This window comes from Sitophilus oryzae, unplaced genomic scaffold (genome assembly GCF_002938485.1).
Source record: "Sitophilus oryzae breed Bouriz unplaced genomic scaffold, Soryzae_2.0 scaffold_814_pilon_pilon, whole genome shotgun sequence".
NCBI classification, from domain to species: Eukaryota; Metazoa; Arthropoda; class Insecta; order Coleoptera; family Curculionidae; genus Sitophilus; species Sitophilus oryzae.
In genome coordinates, this window is record NW_022147433.1 from 50,453 (window position 1) to 72,709 (window position 22,257).

General features: G+C 35.0%; 2 protein-coding genes across 2 annotated transcripts; both read right to left on the reverse strand.

Annotated features, from left to right (window-relative positions):
• Positions 1 to 1,825: 1,825 nt before the first annotated feature.
• On the reverse strand, positions 1,826 to 4,982 carry LOC115889439. The gene is made up of 3 exons (XM_030909424.1): positions 4,664 to 4,982; positions 2,890 to 4,556; positions 1,826 to 2,833 (listed from the first exon to the last, which is right to left on the reverse strand). The coding sequence occupies exons 1-3, from the start codon at positions 4,980 to 4,982 to the stop codon at positions 1,826 to 1,828; spliced, it is 2,994 nt and encodes a 997-aa protein (XP_030765284.1).
• Positions 4,983 to 7,661: 2,679 nt separating this feature from the next.
• LOC115889440 lies at positions 7,662 to 8,708 on the reverse strand. Its single transcript, XM_030909425.1, has one exon. The coding sequence runs from the start codon at positions 8,706 to 8,708 to the stop codon at positions 7,662 to 7,664; it is 1,047 nt and encodes a 348-aa protein (XP_030765285.1).
• Positions 8,709 to 22,257: the final 13,549 nt, after the last annotated feature.

A 22,257-nucleotide genomic window follows, 5' to 3' on the forward strand; every position in this document is an offset into this window, starting at 1 on the left:
ATTAGCAATATTAGATATGCAGATGATACGGCAATACTAGCACCAACTTTAGAGGATCTCAGCAAATAATAAATAAGATAGGGGACACGGGAAATCTTTTCGGTCTTAAAATTAACGCCAAACCAAGACCAAACTTATGGTAATAGGACGCCAACCTACAATCAATACCGCATTGACCGTGGATTGAAATATTATAGAGCGAGTTACACGATTTAAATATCTGGGTACCATGATCAATGAACGATGGGACTCCGATGAGGAAGTTAAACTTAGAACGAATTATGCAAAGTCAACATTTTTTAAACTTAAAAACTTCCTATTAGCACGCAGTCTCCCGCTAACACTTAGACTACGGGTAGTGAAATGCTACATATGGCCCATCTTACTATACGGCGCCGAAACCTGGTCTCTCAAGGCTAGAACCCTGAACCTCATCGAGGCTTTCGAAATGTGGACTCTCCGGAGACTCTTACGTGTGCCATGGACCGCACATACCAAGTTTAGAACTGCAGGCTATGAACGAGAAATGCTTAATATAATTTAAAAAGGAAAGTCTTATACCTCGGCCATATCCTTATAGGAGACAAATATTACATTCCTAAGCTAATTCTACAAGGAAAAATAGAAGGACGGCGAGGCCCAGGAAACAACATTCCTGGCTAAGAAACATACGGGACTGGTGTAACATCAGCGACGCAGCCACCGTATTTCGAAGAGCCGAAAACGGCACTCATTGGATGAAGAGTACAGACAATCGTCAACGTGCGGCTAAGCACAAGGCACAGGAAGAAGAAGAATGAATTGCACCTAAGGAACGTACATGTAAGTGAACAGACTGAGAAAGAAGAAATTAAATGAAGCAAATCTTATCTCAAGAAGGCCTGCTTCCACAGGACCTAACTTACCTAATCTGTTGAATAGAACCGAAAACAAAGACATGGGTTTAATGTAAAAATTACGAAAAATATAGTGTCTTCTTCAAAAGCAAATATATCTCTAACGAAAATAAATCTATTAAGATGGACCAAAAAACAAACTATCGAGAAAGGATGTATACCTAGAAGATAAATCGGCACATTAGAACAAAATATATAAAACTTTAAATTCTTTGTGGCCGTTTTTTGTGCCGATGAGTGTAGATTACACTATCTGAAATTTAGTAGAACTTGTTTCTGTTTATATTTAGTGAGATGAACAAAAAAGGGGGCAAAAAGTTGAAGCTTGTGTAACAAATACTCTTCACCAGACCATCAGTGGTTATTATTAACGTTTATTTTCGCTTTGGGTGGTAGTCCCTTTCACCAATATCATTCAGGACAACCGATGGATAGTAGCTCGCCATGAGATATGGAGCACGCTATCACTGATTATTCATTATTGTGTTAAGATCAGGCGATAGAGCAGAGACATCTGCTGTATGATAATACATAAATTAATGTTGTTGCTTGCAACGATACCACACTAACATCATTTATTAAATATTTGGCGACTGTGTTTCAGCGGTAACATATTTTTGTAATATATATTTGATTAATAAATAATTATAAAATCAAAAGAACTTACCTGAAGTTCGATTTTAATTATATGAGGCGTCATTTGAAAATGTTTTACAGGGAAAAAGGGTGGGGGGGTTGTGATATTTTCGGAATGGACGCCTCATATAATTAACATCGAACTTCAGGTAAGTTCTTTTGATTTTATAATTATATTTCGGCGTCCATTCCTCAATATCACATAATTAACAACGTAGATGTTCGGAGAAAAAATATTGTAAAACATTTTCTTTAATTATTAGTCAAATAAGAACATAAGTAATAAAAGTCCACTAACGAAAAACAGTATTCAAAAAGGTGTCTTCTTCCAATAGCGGTCTATTGTAGAAGCGACCGAAAGTTGAAGAATTCTTACTCCACCCAGCTGATGTGCGAATAGTTTCATAAGACAGGCCTTTCCTTAAAGCTGCCGACGTGGAAGCGTGTCTCGTGGAATATGCAGTAAAGATATTCATATCTATTCCTGATTTTCTAAGAGTGTCCTTCAGCCAACGGCTTAAGGTCTGTTGAGTAGCAGGGCCGTGAGGTTTCCTATAGGTCAGGAAAAAACGATCGCAGGTAGGGTCTCTAATGCTGTTAGTAACTTCAAGGTATTGTTTAATTAGAGAGGCAACGCATAACTCTGGTTTTTCGGCAAAGTACGGGAAGTCTAGACAAGGTTGATTTCTATTGGGACCAGAGGTTTTGGTAAGTTCATCAATGAAAATTTTTACGCCATTGTCGCCTATTCTAATTTCCGAACACTTTATCAGAGCCAACGTCTGGATTCGTTGTCCAGTAGACAGTGCCATTAAAGTTACTAACTTACTGGAAAGCATTTTCAGACTGGAATCTCCAGTGGTAACAACTTTCTCTAAAAAATAAAGCACCTGTTGGGGATCCCAAATGAATTTATATTTAGGTTTTGGTGGTCTTGTTCGAAATATTCCCTTCATAAATCGTTTTATACTGTTATCCACTCCTAGATCTCTGGACAAGATCAAAGAAAGAGCAGAGCGATGAGAGTTAAATGTGCCGTAAATATTTCCGGTAGAATTCAGCAGACTCTGAAGGAATCTTAGAACATCAGAAATGTTTCCAAGAAACGGAGAAATTTGGCTCTTTTGGCAGAACTGCCACCAAAGTTTAAAAGTCACGTTGTACTGCATAATTGTGGCAGGGGCTAACGAGTTTACCATGGTTTCCAAAACCTCTTCAGGAAGACCCTTTAGCCTAAATGCTTGCCTGATAACACAGTGGCTACCAGGATAAGGTTCCGGCGTAGTGGGTGTTGTTCTTTGCTGTAAGGACAAAATAAGATATTATCGCTAGGTCCAAAAAATAGTTGATGACCCACGGTCAACTTTTCGAACAATGGGTACCAAGGTTGTGACTGCCAAAAGGGTACCACCACGATACCTGTCGCCTGGTCAGTCACAATCTTTTGAAGCATTCTAAGGACAAGTGCAAATGGGGGAAAGGCGTAGAACGATAGCTTTCCCCAGTTTAACGTAAATGCGTCCACCGCTTCCGCCATAGGGTCTCTAAACCACGAAACGTAACGCTTACATTTGAAGTTAAGGGCAGACGCAAACATGTCTATATCTGGAACCCCGAAAGATTCCGTAATGACCTGGAAAATATGGTTTTCTAAAGACCATTCTGTGTCAGATCTTAAAACACGTGACTCGGCATCCGCTTCGATATTTTCGCTTGATTGTATATATGAAGCGAAAATATAGTTGTTTCTTTGTTCGCAGAATTCCCATATCTTCCTAGTCATATTGTTCAGAATATTATGTTGGATACTACCCATTCGATTTACACATGCCACTGCCGTTGTGTTGTCACACCTTATCAGAATATGACAGTTTTTTAAAAACCTAGTAAAACATTTTAGACCAAGATAAATTGCCTTCAGTTCCAAAATGTTAATATGACTGTTTCTATCAGAGCTGGCCCACCAACCGTGTGTTTTTTCACCCTTACAAACAGCTCCCCAGCCAGATAAACTAGAATCGGTAAAAATTTCCAGCTGAAAGGAATCTACCTTTAAATGATTATTGGCTGAACAAATTGTTTGATGCCACCACCTCATGTCATCAATCATATCGTTTGTTATTTCTAAACGAGCGTTATAGTCGCCACCGTTATGCCGTAAAGCTAGAAATTTTTGCCTTTCAAAAAGTTCGGTGTGCAACCACCCATATTTTACAGCTGGACAAGCTGCTGTAAGAATGCCCAAAAACTGAGCGAACTTTAGAATTTTACAATGTCCTGTTGACATCAAAGTATTAGTCCATTTTAAAATGCGATCTTTTTTATCGTTTGGCAATTCTAAAGTAAGGCTCTTTGAGTCGAAAATAAAACCAAGATATTTGCCTCTAGTACTGGGTATAACGCAGCTTTTCTCTTTATTGATAATAAAACCCAGATATTCTAACAAGGTAATGGTTTTTTGAATATTGGAATGACATTCGACTTTTGAAACTCCTAGTAACAAAAGATCATCCAGGTAACTAACACATATCACCCCGTTGGATCGCAGACGTTCAACGGCTGGTCGCAAAAGTTTGGTAAAAGTGTAAGGCGCTGATGCGAGGCCAAACGGAAGGCAGCAAAACTGATACAGTTTGTTGTCGAATTCGAAACGTAGAAATTTTCTATGTGTTTTATGAATAGGTATTAAGTAGTACGCATCTTTTAAATCGACTGATGCTGCAAACATATTTTTCTGTATTAGTCTTGCTGCCGTTCTTGTATCCTCCATCTTAAAATGGGGTGCGAGAACGAACGCATTTAAATTTTTCAAATTTAATATAAAGCGTTTCTTCCCATTTGCCTTGTCCGTGAGAAATATTCTTGAAATAAATTGATGTTGTGATGGTCCACAACGTTCGATTGCTCCCTTTTCCTCGAGTTTTTTTATTTCCTGTTTCACTTGATCGAACTCAAGAGAACAAAATGTTTTGGGAGTGGGTTTTTCGTTTTGAAAGGGAAGGTTCGTAAAAGGTATTTTGTAACCTTGAATCCAAGTAAGTATTAACGTGTTATCTGTAATTGTGGACCATCTTTTGTAGAAATGTTTCAATCGGCCTCCAAGGCCTTCAAAGCTTACCTCATTTACTTACCCCTCCCTTTGCGGTTGTACGCCTGATTGTACGACCGATGTTTGTCCGAATTCCTGTGTCTGTCCCACTGGTTTTTCGGGCTGTAACCCTTCAAGGGACCCGTCTTGCCCATGCGACGGGCCGGGCGAACAAAGTTTTTTGTTTGGTTCTGAGTACTTTTTCCACGGGTCCCCTTTTGACCTCGAGGGTCTGACTGATTGCCAGGTGTCTCCAAGACTTTCCCTACATTTTCTAAGCTTCTGATAGACTTTATTTTTTCAGTCAAGTCATCACCAAAGAGGTAATCGGTAGGGGAGAATTTGTCTGAAAGCTCTTTCATATTCTCATTTAGTAATGGCAGTAAACAGTTTCTCCTTGAAACACTTGTCATGTAAAATACGTTAGTCAGTATTTTTCACGCATCTGACAAGCTTTTTAAAAGGTCTCGTTTAAAATCAATCGTTATTGACTCCGTGTCATTTAAGATGACCGAAATAGCTTTCCCTAAGGCACAAATGCCCTTGCCTAATTGATTTTGCCTTTCTGATTTAGCCGCGTCTCTTACTTTTGCCGAAGCATTTTTCTTTATAATAGCTGATATCTCAGGATTTAGCTTTGGGGCCGCCAAATAAGGCAAATTTGAGGGTATCTGATACTGGCCTAAGAGGTTATGGACTTCTTCCTTTGGTAAGCCTTTAAAAATGGCGTTTTTCCATCTAGGCACAAGTTCCGCATGCAATGCGAAACCAACGTTTGGCTCTTTCTCGGGATTTTTCCCTAGAATTTCAAGAACCTCTTCAGGAAGTTCAACGTTGTTATGAATTTGCAGCACGTCGTCGCTAGTATTTGTTAAATTAGCAGGGCTGCAATGACTCTCAACCAAGCTCCAAGCCTGGTCATGAGCCAAATCTCCGGCCAAAGATCCAATCCCGGCCCTGTTTTCCTCGTTGCTCCGAGATCGTGACCTCGAAGGTATATCGCCATCGTTAGTTCTCTCCCCGCTTAGGCTACGGCGACGGTGCGATCCTATCGCAACGTCCCGGCCATCTCTTTTCTCTCTCGATCCAATCGAGATCGAATGTCGCCTTCTCCGTCCAACAGAGCGCGACGTACGTCTACTTCGATGTGTGGGCCTGGACCGCGAGCGGGATCGTGGCGCAGGCGTAGATCGACGACGAATGGACGGCGAACGTGCCGAAGATCGATTTGATCGATCCCGGTCCTTTTCTAATTTATCAATTCGTTTTTGTAGTTCTAATAATTTCTTATGACTCTTAGAGCTATCAGATTCCGACGAAAGGCTTCTCTTCCGTTTTCTCTCTTTTCCCTTACCCATACTAAAGCTAGACAAGGGAACGAAAACGAATATTACACATTTACCTACCTTTTATACACGACATATATATACCTAAAATACAGGACATTGTATTAATGTATAGGTAAATAAATGATCTAAGCATGCAAGAAAGAATACTTGGGGTTAGTTTACTTACCGTATCGGGTTTTTAACACGACAACAATCGTAATTTAAGCAGATTTTGTGGAGAGCGTAACCTTGTAGGCGAAGCACAAAAGACACAATGACGGGACGTACGGATGCGACCGCTAGGAGCAGTGAGGCAGGGCCGGGTTAGGAAAATTGTCTTTAAACCTTGTGGGCTGGAGTGCCAGAATGCACATACTACGTTGTTAATTATGTGATATTGAGGAATGGACGCCGAAATATAATTAAAATCTTATTGCATGCAGAAGTAGATTTAGTACCTACATACTATAATATGCACCGGATTGGTATTTACAAGAGGAATGGCAACGGCCCAGCTACGTCGAAACACCGGTTCCCATTAGAAAACCGAAGTTAAGCGACGTAAGGCGATACTAGTGGATGGACGGGCGACTGGTTCGAAACTCTGTATAAAAAAATAAATAAATAAATAAATAAATAAATAATACATTTATTGTCCAACAGGTATACACCCAAACAAAAGACAATTAATAATAGAAATATTAAGATATAAATAACAATAACATAATATATTAAAAAAAACGATATGAAATATATTTAAATTCTTCGTCACGTTACTATGAGTACCGTTCTTCTGTAAATGTCCTTTAGTATCTCATGCTAGTGAGTGCCGAAACAGATCCAGTGTGTAGTGAAGAGCAATAATATTAAGGTTGTGACAGAATCTATAGAGCGGGGCTAACACTTAGAGGTACGAAGCGTTTGGAGGCGGAAAGTGTACTGATATCTAGTTGTGACCAGTGGAACGTGCCAGTTTAATTCGCTTAAGAGAAATGCACAGTCATCATATTGTTGGAAATCTTAAACCGAAATATTAATGATGAGCAAAGTCGCAGCTCTCTCAGCGAAGAAAAGCTCCACCTGTCAAGCAGCAACTGCTGATCTATACCCCGCTGTGGATACTGTGGGTAGACCCCATCAGCTCTAAAGGATAGCAACTTGAGAAATCTACGTTGCACCTATTCCAGACGTTGAATATGTATTTGGTATATCGGTGACCATACTACTGATTCGTAATCTAATCGCGATCGTACCAGGGAGTTATACAGAGTAGTGAGGCAAGATATATTTTGAAAGTTTTTAGTAGTACGACAGATAAATCCTAAAGTTTTGGTTGCTGGTTTACATACTTCATGAATATGAGACTGGAAATTTAAACGATTATCAATGTACACACCAAGATCCCTTACAACTTCAGAAGATTCAAGAGGGGTATTGTCTATATGGTGTATGTGACCTGTTACGTTGTTTTTTAGGGTGACAGTGAGCTTATTACATTTTTTGATGTTTAAAGGTAAATTATTTCGTTTGCTCTAAGAAGATATTTTATCCAAAGATTGTTGGATTAAAAGACAATCTTCAACACTATTGACAGTATGAAATATCTTTAAGTCATCCGCAAACAATAGAACTGGACAAGATAATTCCTTTATAATATCATTTATATATAACGAAAACAATAACGGTGCCAAATTGCGACCCTGTGGGGGTCCACTAGATGGTGAGAAAAGATAGGATTGAAGACCATGATACTCTACGTACTGTGTACGCCCAGATAGGTATGATTGTAGTAGACATTTCAAATTGGCTGCTAAATCCAAACTGAGAAAGTTTTGTTAAGAGTATTTGGTGGTCCATCCTATCGAAAGCTTTTGAAAAATCCATAGAGATTGCATCAACTTGAGAGGCTGCTTCGATAGCTTTATATGTATATTGCAAAAAGCAAACAAGATCTATTACTGTAGATCTATTTGGAATGAATCCATGTTGTTCATCCACAATTAAGCGTTTGACCTGATAGAACAATTTTTCAAAAATGCACATTTCAAATTTTTTTGCAAAGTTTGATATTATAGCAATAAAGCGATAATCCTCAATATTGTTAGTGTTTTCTGACTTAAAGATCGGACATATTTTAGAAGTTTTCCAGCACTCTGGAAATGTGGCAGTCTTAATGGCAACATTAAAAATAAAGGTCAACGGCTCAGCAAGCACCGATGCACAATCCCTTATTAAGAATGAAGGTATTTCATCAGGTCCAGCAGTGAGTTTGTCCTTCAGTTTCTTCATCGCTTTTAACACATCTGTTTCATCCAGTTGAGGTAGTGTTGTAAAGAAAGAGTTAGTGTCAGTGGTTGGCTCGCAAGAACTTTCCGAATTTGTATAAACACTGTTAAAGAATGTTGCAAACCCATTTACAATATCTGTAGTGTTATTTAGTTCATTATTCTCAAATGTCATAATACCTGGGATGCGACTAGAAACGTTTCTCTTATTGATATAGTGCCAGAGCATTTTAGGGTTTGTGCACAATGAATTTTGAATTTCAGCTAAATAGTTGGAATATGCTCGATCAATTTCTCGTTTGGTGATAGTTCGAAGATCTTTATAAGTTGCACATGCCGTCAGACAACCAGTTTTCTTCCATTTCCGAAAATTACGATATTTTTCTTTTAATGTTTTTATAATGTCGGTAGTAAACCAGGTAGAATACGTGCGCTTGCTTTTATGGGTATTGTAGATTGGTACATACTCATCCATTATTGTACTGATAGTCCTGTATAGTTCCGCGACTAAATCATCCACGTGGTTACATCCAGTATTCTTCAAGATTTCCCAATTTGTATTGCAAAGACGCTCATATAGAAGGGGGTAATTGGCTATCCGGAAGTTGTATTTTTTTATTGAGCTGTTTGGAGAAAAATTTGTGACAATTTCGGATTGAAGGGAAAGCTGAATATGCAGTGTAGGGTGATGATGATATTCTGGAACTAATTCAGTAGAATTAGAAACTGAACACTCCAAGTTTGATAACACCAAGTCCAAGAAGTTACCTAACGCATTTGGGATTACATTATATTGGTTTAAGTTGGAAAAAGACAAGAAATCCTGTAAAATCGTTAATTTTGTGGTCGGAACAGTATTGTTGAACTGGATATTAAAGTCACCCATTAATATAATTTTATCATTTTCATAGATATCTAATATAAGGATTCCAAAAGATCAAAAAACTGCCTGTAATCTTCAATTGGGGAGCCAGGAGGAAAATAGGCCAAGACTAAATTTAATTTTAATTCCGGAAGTACAATTTTTACTCCCAATATATCCATTACAGTTGAGGGTTGGAACCTTTGGTGTTAAACAGCAAAATAAAAACACTAAATTACCACAATACACCAAAACACTTTTACTTTTACACTGGACGCGCGTTTCGCTAACCATGTTAGCATCATCAGCAGATGATTATAAACTGAAGTTTAGAATCTTTTTTTTTTAGTTTATAATCATCTGCTGATGATGCTAACATGGTCAGCGAAACGCGCGTCCAGTGTAAAAGTAAAAGTGTTTTGGTGTATTGTGGTAATTTAGTGTTTTTATTTTCCCAATATATCCACTGCTCGAAGACAGTCATTAATCAAACCAAAATTGAGCCGAATCGATGGAATGTGATTTCGAACACCCAACAAAACTCCTCCACCCCTGGTTACATTTAAAAGTTCAATTTTACGATCTTCCCGATAGATGTCAAATCTATCATCAAACAATTCAGAATTATTGAGGTCCGACTGCAGCCATGTCTCAGTAAGTGCAACTACATGATGATCGGTCTGGCATATGGACCTATAGAACTCATGAGTTTTTGTATTTAAACCTCTTACATTTTGATAAACTAGTGTTAGTAAATTAGATGTATTTCTGTTGGACATGCTATTTAGTTTAAATGGTTTGGTTTTGCAGTAACAATGGATGGAAAGCCGTCTCTATGTATTATTTTCAGATTCGTTTCTCCAGCCGCCAAGCGATCATTAAGTTCCTGCTTCACCTTTCTTAAATCTTGTAGTTGAGCATACTAACATACGTTTTATCAGATCGCACTGATATCCTTTCATAATTTATGTTATTTGTTATTGATCTTGTATTGTGAAGAACTTTAGAGGCAACATCAGGTGAGCTACATTGTGTGTTCGGCATATGCGTACCTTTAAAACACCTATTTACGACTTAGTTCCTTAGTTGTAAAATTAATAGGGGATCCAATATTTAAAGAATTCAAAATTTGTATGGGATTTTTTTTCCAACAACTATGCATCGGTATTGCACATGCATCTGTGGACGATAGTGATCTGTGATGAAGTGATGTATGGTGTGTAGCAGTAATTAATTATTAAATTTAGTAAATATAAATATGTATAACGGACCTTATGGTACAAGCACCAAAAAATTCTATGTAGTAAATTAGGAGATAATTAACATGTTTAACAATTTTAAAAGACATTTTATCAAATACCTTTTAATGTTCTTCAATATTTTTTGATTGATTATACCAGAAGTAATCTTGTTCTAATTTTACATATAGGAAGAGTTCTTATCCGGCAACAACATTTTTATGGTTGTTTGGCATTTTGACACACCTTATAAACAGCTTTTTCTTGACGTAATATTATATTTTTGGTTTTAATTAATGATCTTTTTATCTAAATGTCAAACAAGACAGGTGTAAAATTATTAATAGCGCAAAGTTCCTCTATTAACTATAAACTCTATTTCCTATAAATACATTACTAGATAAATTTGTTTTGCCAATCTTGTGGTACGGATATGTGATATTGGTGGAATAATAGAATCTATAGAATGATTGAGACCAATCAATTTGACAGTTGTTATCATTGGTTCACTATATTTTTGTTTACATTTTGACTCTGCTGATGTCACCACAAAACATTTTACTTCTGCACTGGTCGCGCGCTTCTCTAACCATGTTAGCATCATCAGCAGATGTCTAAAACTGAAATGGTGTTTTAATAAATATATTATTATAAAATGGTGTTTTTGTTTTAATCATCTGCTGATGATGCTAACATGGTTAGCAAAAGGCGCGTCCAATGCAAAAGTAAAGTGTTTTGGTGTATTGTGGTGAATTATTATTATATTTTGCTGTTGTAACTGTAATCTGCTGATGTATCTTCTAATATATAAATTTTATATGTATATTCAGTAGGTCTGAAAATAGGTTGTTATCTATTTTTTACACCCCTAAGTGATAAGGGTGGTCCACCTCATATTTTTTGGACAAAAATTTTTATTTTTATTTTTTTATGATGTGGCATTAAAAAATACATACAAAACTAAATTTTCACCCTTCTACCATCAACCCCTATTTTTTAATAGCGATATTAGTAATTCAATAATTTTCAACCCCGTGAATAAATATGACTTGTCTCATAAAAATATTTATATGACACAACAACGTTTGCCGAGTCAGCTGGTTTTCTATATATTTCAAAATCTCCCTAGATTTGAGTACCTATATCTCATTGAGTATGCGAGTATTCTTTTATATATATTTTATAAATATTCTTGAATGGTTGATGGTCGCTGGACGGAGAGCTACGTACTTTTTGTAATAATTCAAATATAATGTACCAGTAATAACAAATGTTCGTTCCACATTAGTTTTTGTATCTGGAATATGCACGATTAATGAAGTTCATCCTCGATATTATTTAATGTCAAGTTGCATAGTTCTTCACGACGCGACGGCACGCTCCAAATATGCCGAAAATCACGGCAACTTTTTTCATAAGGTATATTTCATCCGACGCCTCTGCAAGAAATTTGTCGGTAATTTCGGTAATGTTCGGTAATTTCCCTGGTCAATATTTTCGACTTCTTTGGACGATATTCGACGATATCTCTCTCTCTCTCTCTCTCTTTATCCTATCGCTTCAAAAAAGCAATAAGCCTGTAATATTTGCTTATGTCCTTATTGTTAATCTTTATCATCGCCTTGATCATGGAATAATTTTATTTGACCAAAGCGTTGACGTATGGAAATCGTCAACGCTTTTGGCCTTTCTTCGAAGTATGCCAAAAGTACTTTTTCACTGAACTTGTCAGTGCCACTAACATTTTTTAGGTCACACCATCTCAAAAATCGATTATATGAAATCTCGTCCTGATCCTTGGACTTGCTGGGACTTGCTGACCAAATCAAAAGTAATTCTATTAGCCGCTTCTTCAATTTCTGCTGGGAAACACTCAGTTTCTTGATCAATTTTCATAATTTTACAAGAGTTGAGGCACAAATTTGACATTAGTTGACAACAAATGATCGAATGTTTGGAATCTTTCAATTGCCCTAGCAACCATAAACTTCATAATTAATTTGATTTCAGAATGACATAATATTATGAATTATTCATTAACGTAAAAAGTACTACGATATATACGAGCATAAACTTGTTTGTAGAAAAAATAGTATATGCTATGTGTGCTAAAAGTGATTTTATTTTTTTCGGAGGCTTCACAAGCTTCCCTTCTCACAAAATAAAATACCACTTTTAGCACTTATATCATAAATAACTATTCTATTAACTCTTTTTTCGAGTTTTTTGAAAATTTTATTAATTATTCTGCTATTCAGGGCGGAGACGAATCATCAAATCAAAGATTATTAAAATCGGTAAAGCCGTTCTCAAGTTATAATACACCATTTATATACTAACCAAACTTTGTTTTATTTTTTTAGATTTTAGTTTTTATTGTATTAATATGCATCAGTGCAAATCATATTGTACATAGAAAAATTGGAATATACGAGTTGAAATAGAGGCACGTCTTTACAAGAGAAAAAACTGTGTTAACCTTTTGTTCCTAAATGTCAGAAATGCGCTAACTTGAATTTTAATCCGATCAAATTTTAAAACGTTGACTTCAATCAGAAGTCCTATTCAAGCATTTTATTGTTGTCCGCTATATTATTAGAGCTTATAACTACACATTCTCTAATTTTGTTTGTATCTGACCTCAATGATAAATATAAATGACTTGTCACTACTGTTAAATACAGTTAGCTAAATGCACTTCAAAAAATCTACTATATTGTTACTATGTATTTTAACAAATTGGTCAAATACAAACAAATTTATAGCAATTGTATGGTTTGTTGTATGAATTGACAAGCACGGAAAATTACACAACACATCATTACCTTTGTCCCTGGGGCTTCGTTGATAGACAGGCTCAAATCTGAAAGCATTTGGGCTACTGTTGATTCTGTTCGGTCAATTGTGCAAGAAAAATGAAAGGATTTAACACGCCAACAACCGTTGAGATTTTCTTTAGAGTAACAAGAACGTTACTAGTTCTGTTGGAATGAGATAATTGTACTTATAGTCTAGAGAGTTCATAACTCTAATTTTCTGAGATTATTACCACAAAAAAATTGAAAGCAAATTATCTTTGTCATTTTAAAAACTGTTCGATTCAGAAGTAATGGAATAAATAATATTTTTTAGAAAATAATTTTATTAAAAAACAATATTTTAGTTAAATGAAAAAAACTATAAGCTTGAAAAGGAAGAAAACATAAATTTAACGTTCTTCTTCTTAACGTTACGTTCAAAATACATTATTTATTATTTAATATTTTTCTTCAAATTTGGAGATGGGTTGTTATTTAGAAATCTGTTATTTTAGAACTGCTTTTAACATAGAGGAAAGTAACCAAATATAGAATACCATTTAGTTTCTGTGTTATACCGGGAGCGTCTCAAAAGTGGCTCACTCCTGTAACTTTTTCATTTTTTCAGATAAAAAATCGGGATTTGGTATATTAGTATATGACATCAATTAGGATTGATTGACTGTATATTCAATTGAATTCGCTCACTTCCTATTTCACCGAAAATGACTCTAATTTTCTATTTTTATATGACACCCTCGGTATTTTGTTACTTTATTCGATAGAAAATGACAGTCTGAATAGAATGACATATCATATGTCAACTTTTGATATTTTCGAATATGGTTTATTTGAAATTGCAACGTGCGATTAATAACGACAATTTGACTCGAAATACCATATGTGTGATACCAAATTTTTCGTAATAAATGCGTTTACCAAATATGCTAATGGGACACCCTCGTTCCATTTGAAGAAATTGAGATATGATTAAAAATACGATTTGAACATCTTTTAACGGGCCAGGACAAGACACGAAAAACATTAGACGATCAAATCTATTTTTCTACGGGTCCTTGATTAAAAATAAATAATAGTGTTTTTAACACAACCCTGGCACTCTAGATTGAAATTTAAAATACAATTTTGTTTTAAGCGAAAATGTACTGCAACAGAAAAAGCCCCATATATGATGAGTTATAACTCAGGGAAGGGGAACACAATATATCTTTAAGGTCGCTGTATACAAGCAACCGTTTTGTCTACCCGGCCTGGTAGACCCAGGCGGGCCGGAACTGGTTGCAGTAAAGGGAGAAAACATCCCTAAAGAGGCGGCCATCACGGTCTTTCTGCCGAGGAGCAAGGGGAAAGACACCACCTACCTGCTGAGCCTTACCCAGGGTGAGAACTTCAATGTAAGGACATCGTGCATCGAGTTGGCGAGTCATCAACTCGAGGGAGGAGGGTCATGGTCAGGTCCTCACAATAGGAATTGACCTCAAATCCAAGAAGGCAATAGAGAAAGAGATTAGAAGGTATCACAGAGACAACACCGGTATCGTGTCTAAGGAGAGACCAAGTTAAAGAGGTGGAGAAAATGGAAACAGATCCTCCAGCCTCCACCTCACGAGTTTCTCGGGCGGAGGCAAGCTCCTCGACTGTGAAGGGCGGTACGGGGGGCCAAACTCCAACCGTGGAAGGGTGTGTATCCTCGGAGGAAGAACTGTTGTCAGAGGAGGATGGAAAATACCCTGTCCCTCTCTACAACAGGGGTATGATGGGTTATAGACTGTATGATGACTCAAGGAAGTGGGGCACAATAGATCTTTAAGATTTTTTTTTTCGTCGGTCGCGGTGATTAATCAGGGTCGCGGTGATTAATCACCATTCCACACGTTCTATATTCTACTACACTGGGAACTTAACAAGGCCATTCTCGAAGATAACAAAGGCTTGTTTCTTTTTCAAAATATGTTGCAAATATGTTTGAACAATGTTAGTGGCTATTTTCACAAGAAGGAAAAATGGAAAAATTTAAGTAGGAATACTGACACATTTCAACAATTTTAATAATTCATAATAATTCATTTAAAGTCGAATGTATGTACTGCAATTAATTGAATAAAGGAAAACATTAATCACTGCATGTGACGTTCACAGGATAGCCTAAACTCAAAGAATATACCAAGGCCTAACTTCAATCCAAAAAATGTCCGGCGAAATGAGTATCTAATAATTAATCAATCTAGAGGGGGAAGTTAACCACTCCTCTTCTAACCAAAAACCTAACCTCAAACGTACGCCTGCGACATTTTTGACATTGTCGACGTATGATTCATAGTCGACGTGTTTAAGACTCAAAAATAAAAGCCCAACCCGGCATTTATTGCTCTGCAATTTTGTTAATCATTTTAATGAAGCTAAAATGTTCTATTTTCTATTTTAAAATCGACATTATTATTCTAGATATCAATCGTAATATTCGCAGCAACAAAAGCTGTAATAAAGAAAAGAAAAAAATACAGTGGGTTTAGTTCTTCTGTAGTTAACCAAACCAGATAAGATAAAATAGATAACCCAATCGAAATATTGAACACATACGAACTGACTTAAAATTTACAAGTCATCTTTCAACTTCTCTGACCGTTCTGTTCTATGGTCTATCTAAACAAGGTCGATAATTTACATACATACATATATGGTTCGACTAATATATTAGCTTAAATAGAAACATTAACTAGTGTGTTGATTTTATGATGGATTCGGTTCGATTGCAATTTCGTCAGTAAGAACAGGGTCTACAGATATTTTAATATATTCATATAAGAGATATTATTTTGGAATTAAATAATCTTTTTATTATGTAGAATATTCTGATTTTTAACGATTGCTATGTCAGTAGGGATGTATAATTTTATTTTCAGCTTTTTCGGTGATATCGACTGTAAATATAAAATGATATAAAAAAAGCAATAACTTTAGAGTTTTAGCGGATTTAGCAATATTATCAGAAATTGGATTTTGGAAAAAATGTATATTTTAAAAATTGTAGAACTTCTTTAATGTACCGGATAGCAATATCAGTAAAATTTTTGTATTAAAAGTGATGAGTTCTTTAAAAACGTCCCTTTCTTTATAAATAACCTGTTTTATGCTATTTTTGATGCGGTGCAAATATCAGTTTTTATTATACAGGGTGATCCGAACTGTATTTCGGAAACTTCGGCAGCATTTTCTGCAGATAAATATATATAAAAAGTTCATATAAATGTATGTCTTAAAATGCTTAGTTTCGGAGATACAGCGTGTAGAAGTTCCATTTTTATTTCGATTTTTTCCAAATAATTTCTGATGTAACGTCAATATTTGGATGAAAATTGGTGTCTGAAAGTTTTTTGACATAATACATTTGATTTTAGTGTAAATATGACGCCTATTTGTATGGGGCGCCACCTACATGTATTTTAACTATTTTGAAGAGTAATTACTTTTCGTCCGTACCTGTATAAAACTACTCAGTGAAAAAATATACATTTCCGTGATTCTTTACGTAAAAAATGTCGCTTGATAAAAATCGTTACGAGCAACCATTTTCAAGATATTTAGAAAGGGAACAGCCAATACTTGTCATCATTGATAAAAAAATAAACATGTTGAGTATATTATAGTTATTTGACTAAAATGATAAATTTGGTTTGGTTTGGAAATTTTGGAAAACTTTTTATTTTTTTAAATTAATCATAAATTTTTCTTCGAAAAGGTGATGATAAAATAGCTTCTGTTGAACTTTTGGCACAAAAACATTTACAATTACGATTTCAGTCTAATCTCTAGTAAAATAGTCTAACTATTTAGGCAACATGTTTAATTTATGTCAACGATGACAGGTATTGATAATTTTGATTCCAAATATCTCGAGAACCATTACTCGTAGCCATTTTTACCAAGATACTTTTTTTACCTAAAAAAGTTCGTAAATGTATATTTTTTTCCTCAGTAGTTTTATATAGATACGGACGAGAAGTTATTACTCTTCAAACCAGTTAAAAATATGTAGGTGGTGCCCTCTACAAGTAGGAGTCACATTGACATCAAAATCAAATTTCTCATCTCAAAAAAAATTCCCAGACATCAATTTTCATCCAAATATTGACGTTACTTCAGAAATTATTTGGAGAAAATTGAAATAGAAATGAAACACACTGTATCTCCGAAACTAAGCATTTAGGACATACATTTATACGAACTTTTTTACTTATTTTTATCTGCAGAATATGCTGCCGAAGTTCTCGGAATACAGTTCGGACCACCCTGTATATACCTTTATAACAGCGTATAAAAATTATCAGAAAATTCTTATAGGGTTAATTAGACAGATCCAAAACCAAACTAAAAATGACACTAATTACAGTATAATCTGCTTCTTTATATACTCTAGAATTTTAATGTGTACATCCGTACAATAATTAAAGTCGGATGGACTTGAAAAATTGTAAAATTTGAGGGCAATTATTTTATATAGAAAAATAGGTTAATAAACAAGCAAACTATATCTCATATCAATTAAACTTTCAGTTACGTAAACGAGGGGGCGATTTTTAAATTCACTGTTGCCAACCATGGAGATATTCGGCGCCGGGCTGACCAACTGGAATTTAAATTTCGCGCTGGGGATTCAGGTGGTACCTCTGCTATAAAAAATGTCAAGTTGCCGCATTTATTTATTTATTTCTTGACATTGTCATTCGTTTTGATACTTTAGTTTTGTATTACGAGTGTTTGATTTAAATAAATAGTGTTATTGTGATATTCTAAGCTTAAAAATGTTTACTAGTAGACCTTGCAGATTGTTCTTTTTAGAACCTTTTATAGTGCGAAGTGGTACAAGATAGCTTAATAGCCGTAAAAATGTCATCGCAACTTTATTAGAATATTTTGAACGGGACAGCAATAGCAATGGCCCTTTATGCCCCATAAGTGCTGTTAAGAAAGTAAGATTTGTTGATGTAAATAATAACGTTTATATGATTTAAAGTAAAATAAATTTTGTTTTTGTTTCCTAAAATATTTGATTAAAAAGAAAATTTAAAATTGCCAAACGCTGAGCCGGTCCAGCTTAATCAGGTGACTAAAGGTTTTATGGGTAGAGATGGTATACAAGATGATATTTAAATTGAAACAAGTTTTTAGCCCGTATAAAGTTAGTATATTATGTTAGAAATATTAAAATTAGTTTAACATTTTATTGCGCTACTATATGACTTGTTCTTCTATTCAACATCAATACAGAAATTGTTCCTGCAATATAGGTTAGTCCATGCCTGCATTTTTCCCTAAAAGAGATGAACCAGTAACCGGCAGATAAAATAAGTATATGGCATATTTGAGTTTCTTTTTCTTTATCTGTTCTCGTAAACGGTTGATTCGGAATTGATGATGGGCTACTGTTAGATTAATGCCCCATAGCACTTTACAATTATTTTCTTAAATTGTTAAATGTAATTTATCGCCAAGTAGAACAATAGATTATTGGATGTCTTGGGTTTTGGCACTAATTGATATCGATATTTGATAAAAATATCAATAAAACAAATAAATGGAAGAATTCTAAAAAGTTTTTTGAGAAATGTATTGAATTTTTCCTAACTGTCAAAATAAACCCTCAAATGCATAAATAGCCAAAACACGGAAGATTTTGGATATTCCAGAGTGAGATCGAACTTTGAAACACTCGTATAATACTAATACTATAATGAAAATTATAAAATGTTCAATATACACGAATGGATGAGAGAGGCAACAGCCGAGAAAGGGGTAGTGAGAGTCAACGCATCCTCAGGGCTATAATACTTTCTTACAGAGGCTAAATTCTCTTACAGCTTTGACAGACATAACACTGGTATGAAATTTTAGTTAATTGGGATATATTTTTTGTTATATAAATACTTTATATTATTGGGTATAGTTACTTATATGTTCAAATGCTTAGGGACAAAGTTAAATAGATGGAGATGGCGGTAAGGGTCTCAGCTGTAAGCAAAGGGAGAATAAGTACGGCGAGGAGGAGATCATTGTCATATTCGTGGATGGGACATGCCTCAAATGGGAAATACCACTCTCCAATCTTCTTAAGTGGATTGATATACTCCAAAACATACTAGACCGCATATACGGAAACACCGTCGAATATAGTAATTGACTGAAAAAAAAGGAATTGATAGAAGAGAAACTTTGGGCTCGAGCCATTAGTAGACGCATGACCATAACTTGCTAGGTATGGTCTTATCTGTCAAGCAGCGTTAAAGCGATCAACTCAGTAATCGTCAATCGCGAAGTTGGTGCAAAGAATGCATAAAGAAGCTACACAAGTTAGTGAGAAGAACAAAGAGTGCGTCAAGACGACAACTATTCGTGCCTATAACTTGGTAGACTGGAATTGATGGAAAAACTATACTCTGTAAGTAAAACCTGATATCCTGGTAAACTGGTTATCCCCAGATACACGGTCTTTTTTAAAGCGCGTGGGGACTGTTACTAGTATCTATCTATAACGTCAAGAAAGGGGAGCACAATATATCTGTAAGGGTTACTTTGAATGTGGTAGATAATGATTCAGTATTAAATATAAAGAGGATTTCGGATCTTTCTATTTGTATTTTTGTATATACAACGTTTCGTATAACTAATAACTGACAATAAAGTGTGAACTAAACTATCCTAGAAATAAATACTTGAGCTTGATATACTGTAAGAGCCGAGCAATTCAACGCCGTGGAATTAGTTTGGGTGAGATTCTAAAGGTGTGATGTTTGCACCAGATAAGACAGAGACTCTAAGCAAATAAAGATTGGAGCTTGATAAAAAGTGCTGATTTGCCAATAATTGTTGAAAAAATTCCAAATTAAAAAAAAAAAAAAAAAATATGTTATATTGTTTAGAAAATATTTTTTTTTTTTTTTTTTTTTTTTTTTTTTTTTTTTTTTTTTTTTTTTTTGTTTTTTTTTGTGGACAACCCGGGCTTGCGACCATTTTATCTTGTAGTGCTTGGACCACACATGATCTGTATTGCCCGACTTCATTGCTCCCCCACATTGCAGATCATGTGTAATCCAAGCACCACAACATAAATGGTCGGAAGCCCGGGTTGTGAGCACAATGGACCCTATTGGAGAAAGCGCAAATTTAAAGAGGATGAATTCGTTTTTAGCAAAGATGGCCAACAACTGAAGAGTCTAGCCTAGATAGATCCTAGCAGATAAGACAAAAGAACCAAGCCAACAGACGTAATTCTACAGAATTGAATCTATTTTCAGGAAAGAAACTTTTACATTCATGCGTAATATGATTTTTACAATACTTACATTACGTAAATATGATTAATTAAATATGTAACACTGCTACAGCAGCAACTCCTGCAATAGACATAATGCTATGAAATCTTTAATAATAACTACCCTAAGCCTTCATTGAGAATTTGACTTCTTACCAGATATTAAATCAGACATCTCGCATATAAATAATGACGTGGAGGTTTTTCGAAATGCTCTTTATAATTTATCTCCTGGTTACTGCTCGTGTTGCCGTTTATATCGAGCTGTCATCATCATCGATAAAGTACAAATTTACAAATTTCAATTATGGCCGATGCTACCAGGTTGAATCGACAGCATATGCATGCTCGGTTAATTAGTTATTATACATTTGAAGAGGCTTGGAGGTTTTGTTTCGCTCCTCCTTTTATGCAACGTACATGCAACGTACCATTGTTTAATATATATCCGCCAATTAAAGTGATACTGCACAGGCGATACGGGGGAAAGGCATATTACCTCAAAGGTTTTTTTTTTAGTATTTCATCCTGTCCGGCGAACATGGTTACTGTATGGATTTAATTAAGTTTAAGTTGAAATATTGGCAGGTTTAAGGATATTAGTGATATTACCATTGCAAATTAATTAGCTAATTTATTTAATTACTAATAAAAAACACGTAAAAAAAATATATACCGTGTGGTGCATCGGGACACGGGACATAGGAAATCCGCAATGTAAAATTCTGAAAAGTTAGAACTAATAATATCTTCTGTGAGAAGAATTTTATGCAAAAAGTGTATTAACCTTTTTTGGAGAGGCGTTAAAATTGTATTATTTGAACATAGAATTGTTGTTTTTATTTATCAATACCTGCTATATATTATAGTTATAAAAAAAATAAAAAAATAAAATTATATTTTTTCTTGATCCATTTCGACGATCATACTCTTTGTTTTGCAAGAATCCGGAAGTACAAATGAGAATTTTGTATAACATAAGATTTTCACAACTCACGCTGTGTTAGATATATTCGCAGCTCAATCTCCGGAAAGCATATACCGAATAAGTTAACAGTTTGAAGAAGAAACCAGAGGTTTGAAAATAAAGCACAGGGAAGTGTGAAAACCATTGACTTCCACCTGTTGAGGAGAGTAGAAAAATACCACTTTCAGACCCAGAATTCTTCGGACACTTAAGATTATTAGCCATTATACAGAAGCAATTAGACTGGCTTTAAAAGAAGTCGTCCCTGAAGATCGGGAAATCTTGTTTCAAATGGATTAATGTTCTGCAAACTATTCCGTTATAGCAGAAATAACATATATTTTATTTTATATTTTATTGATGGTAACTTTATAAGTGTATAATAATATACACTAATTTTCTTGTTAGTCTTAAAAATTTTAATACTGTTCATATCTCCAGATGCAAAAAAAACTGCAACGGAGAAATTTTTTTTTTTTTTTTTTTTTTTTTTTTTTTTTTTTTTTTTTTTTTTTTTTTTTTTTTCAACGAATTATTTTTAGCAAGCTGTATATAAGTATATCATCGACTTTATTCCTAAACTCAGTTTTTTTATAAACTTGTTTTCCTCATATTATACAGGGTTAATCGAACGGTTGTTATTTACCCTATTAGCTTTTAAAAAACACGCTGTGCAATAATTGCCAGTCGACGTTTTACAAAATATTTTGTTTATCGCTCAGAGCAATGTCTCCGGAGCATTTTATTTTTTCGTCTAACCAAGTGAACCTGCCACCATAGTTGCACACATTTTTTCAATTTTCATTCTTTTTTGAAGTTATTTTTCAAA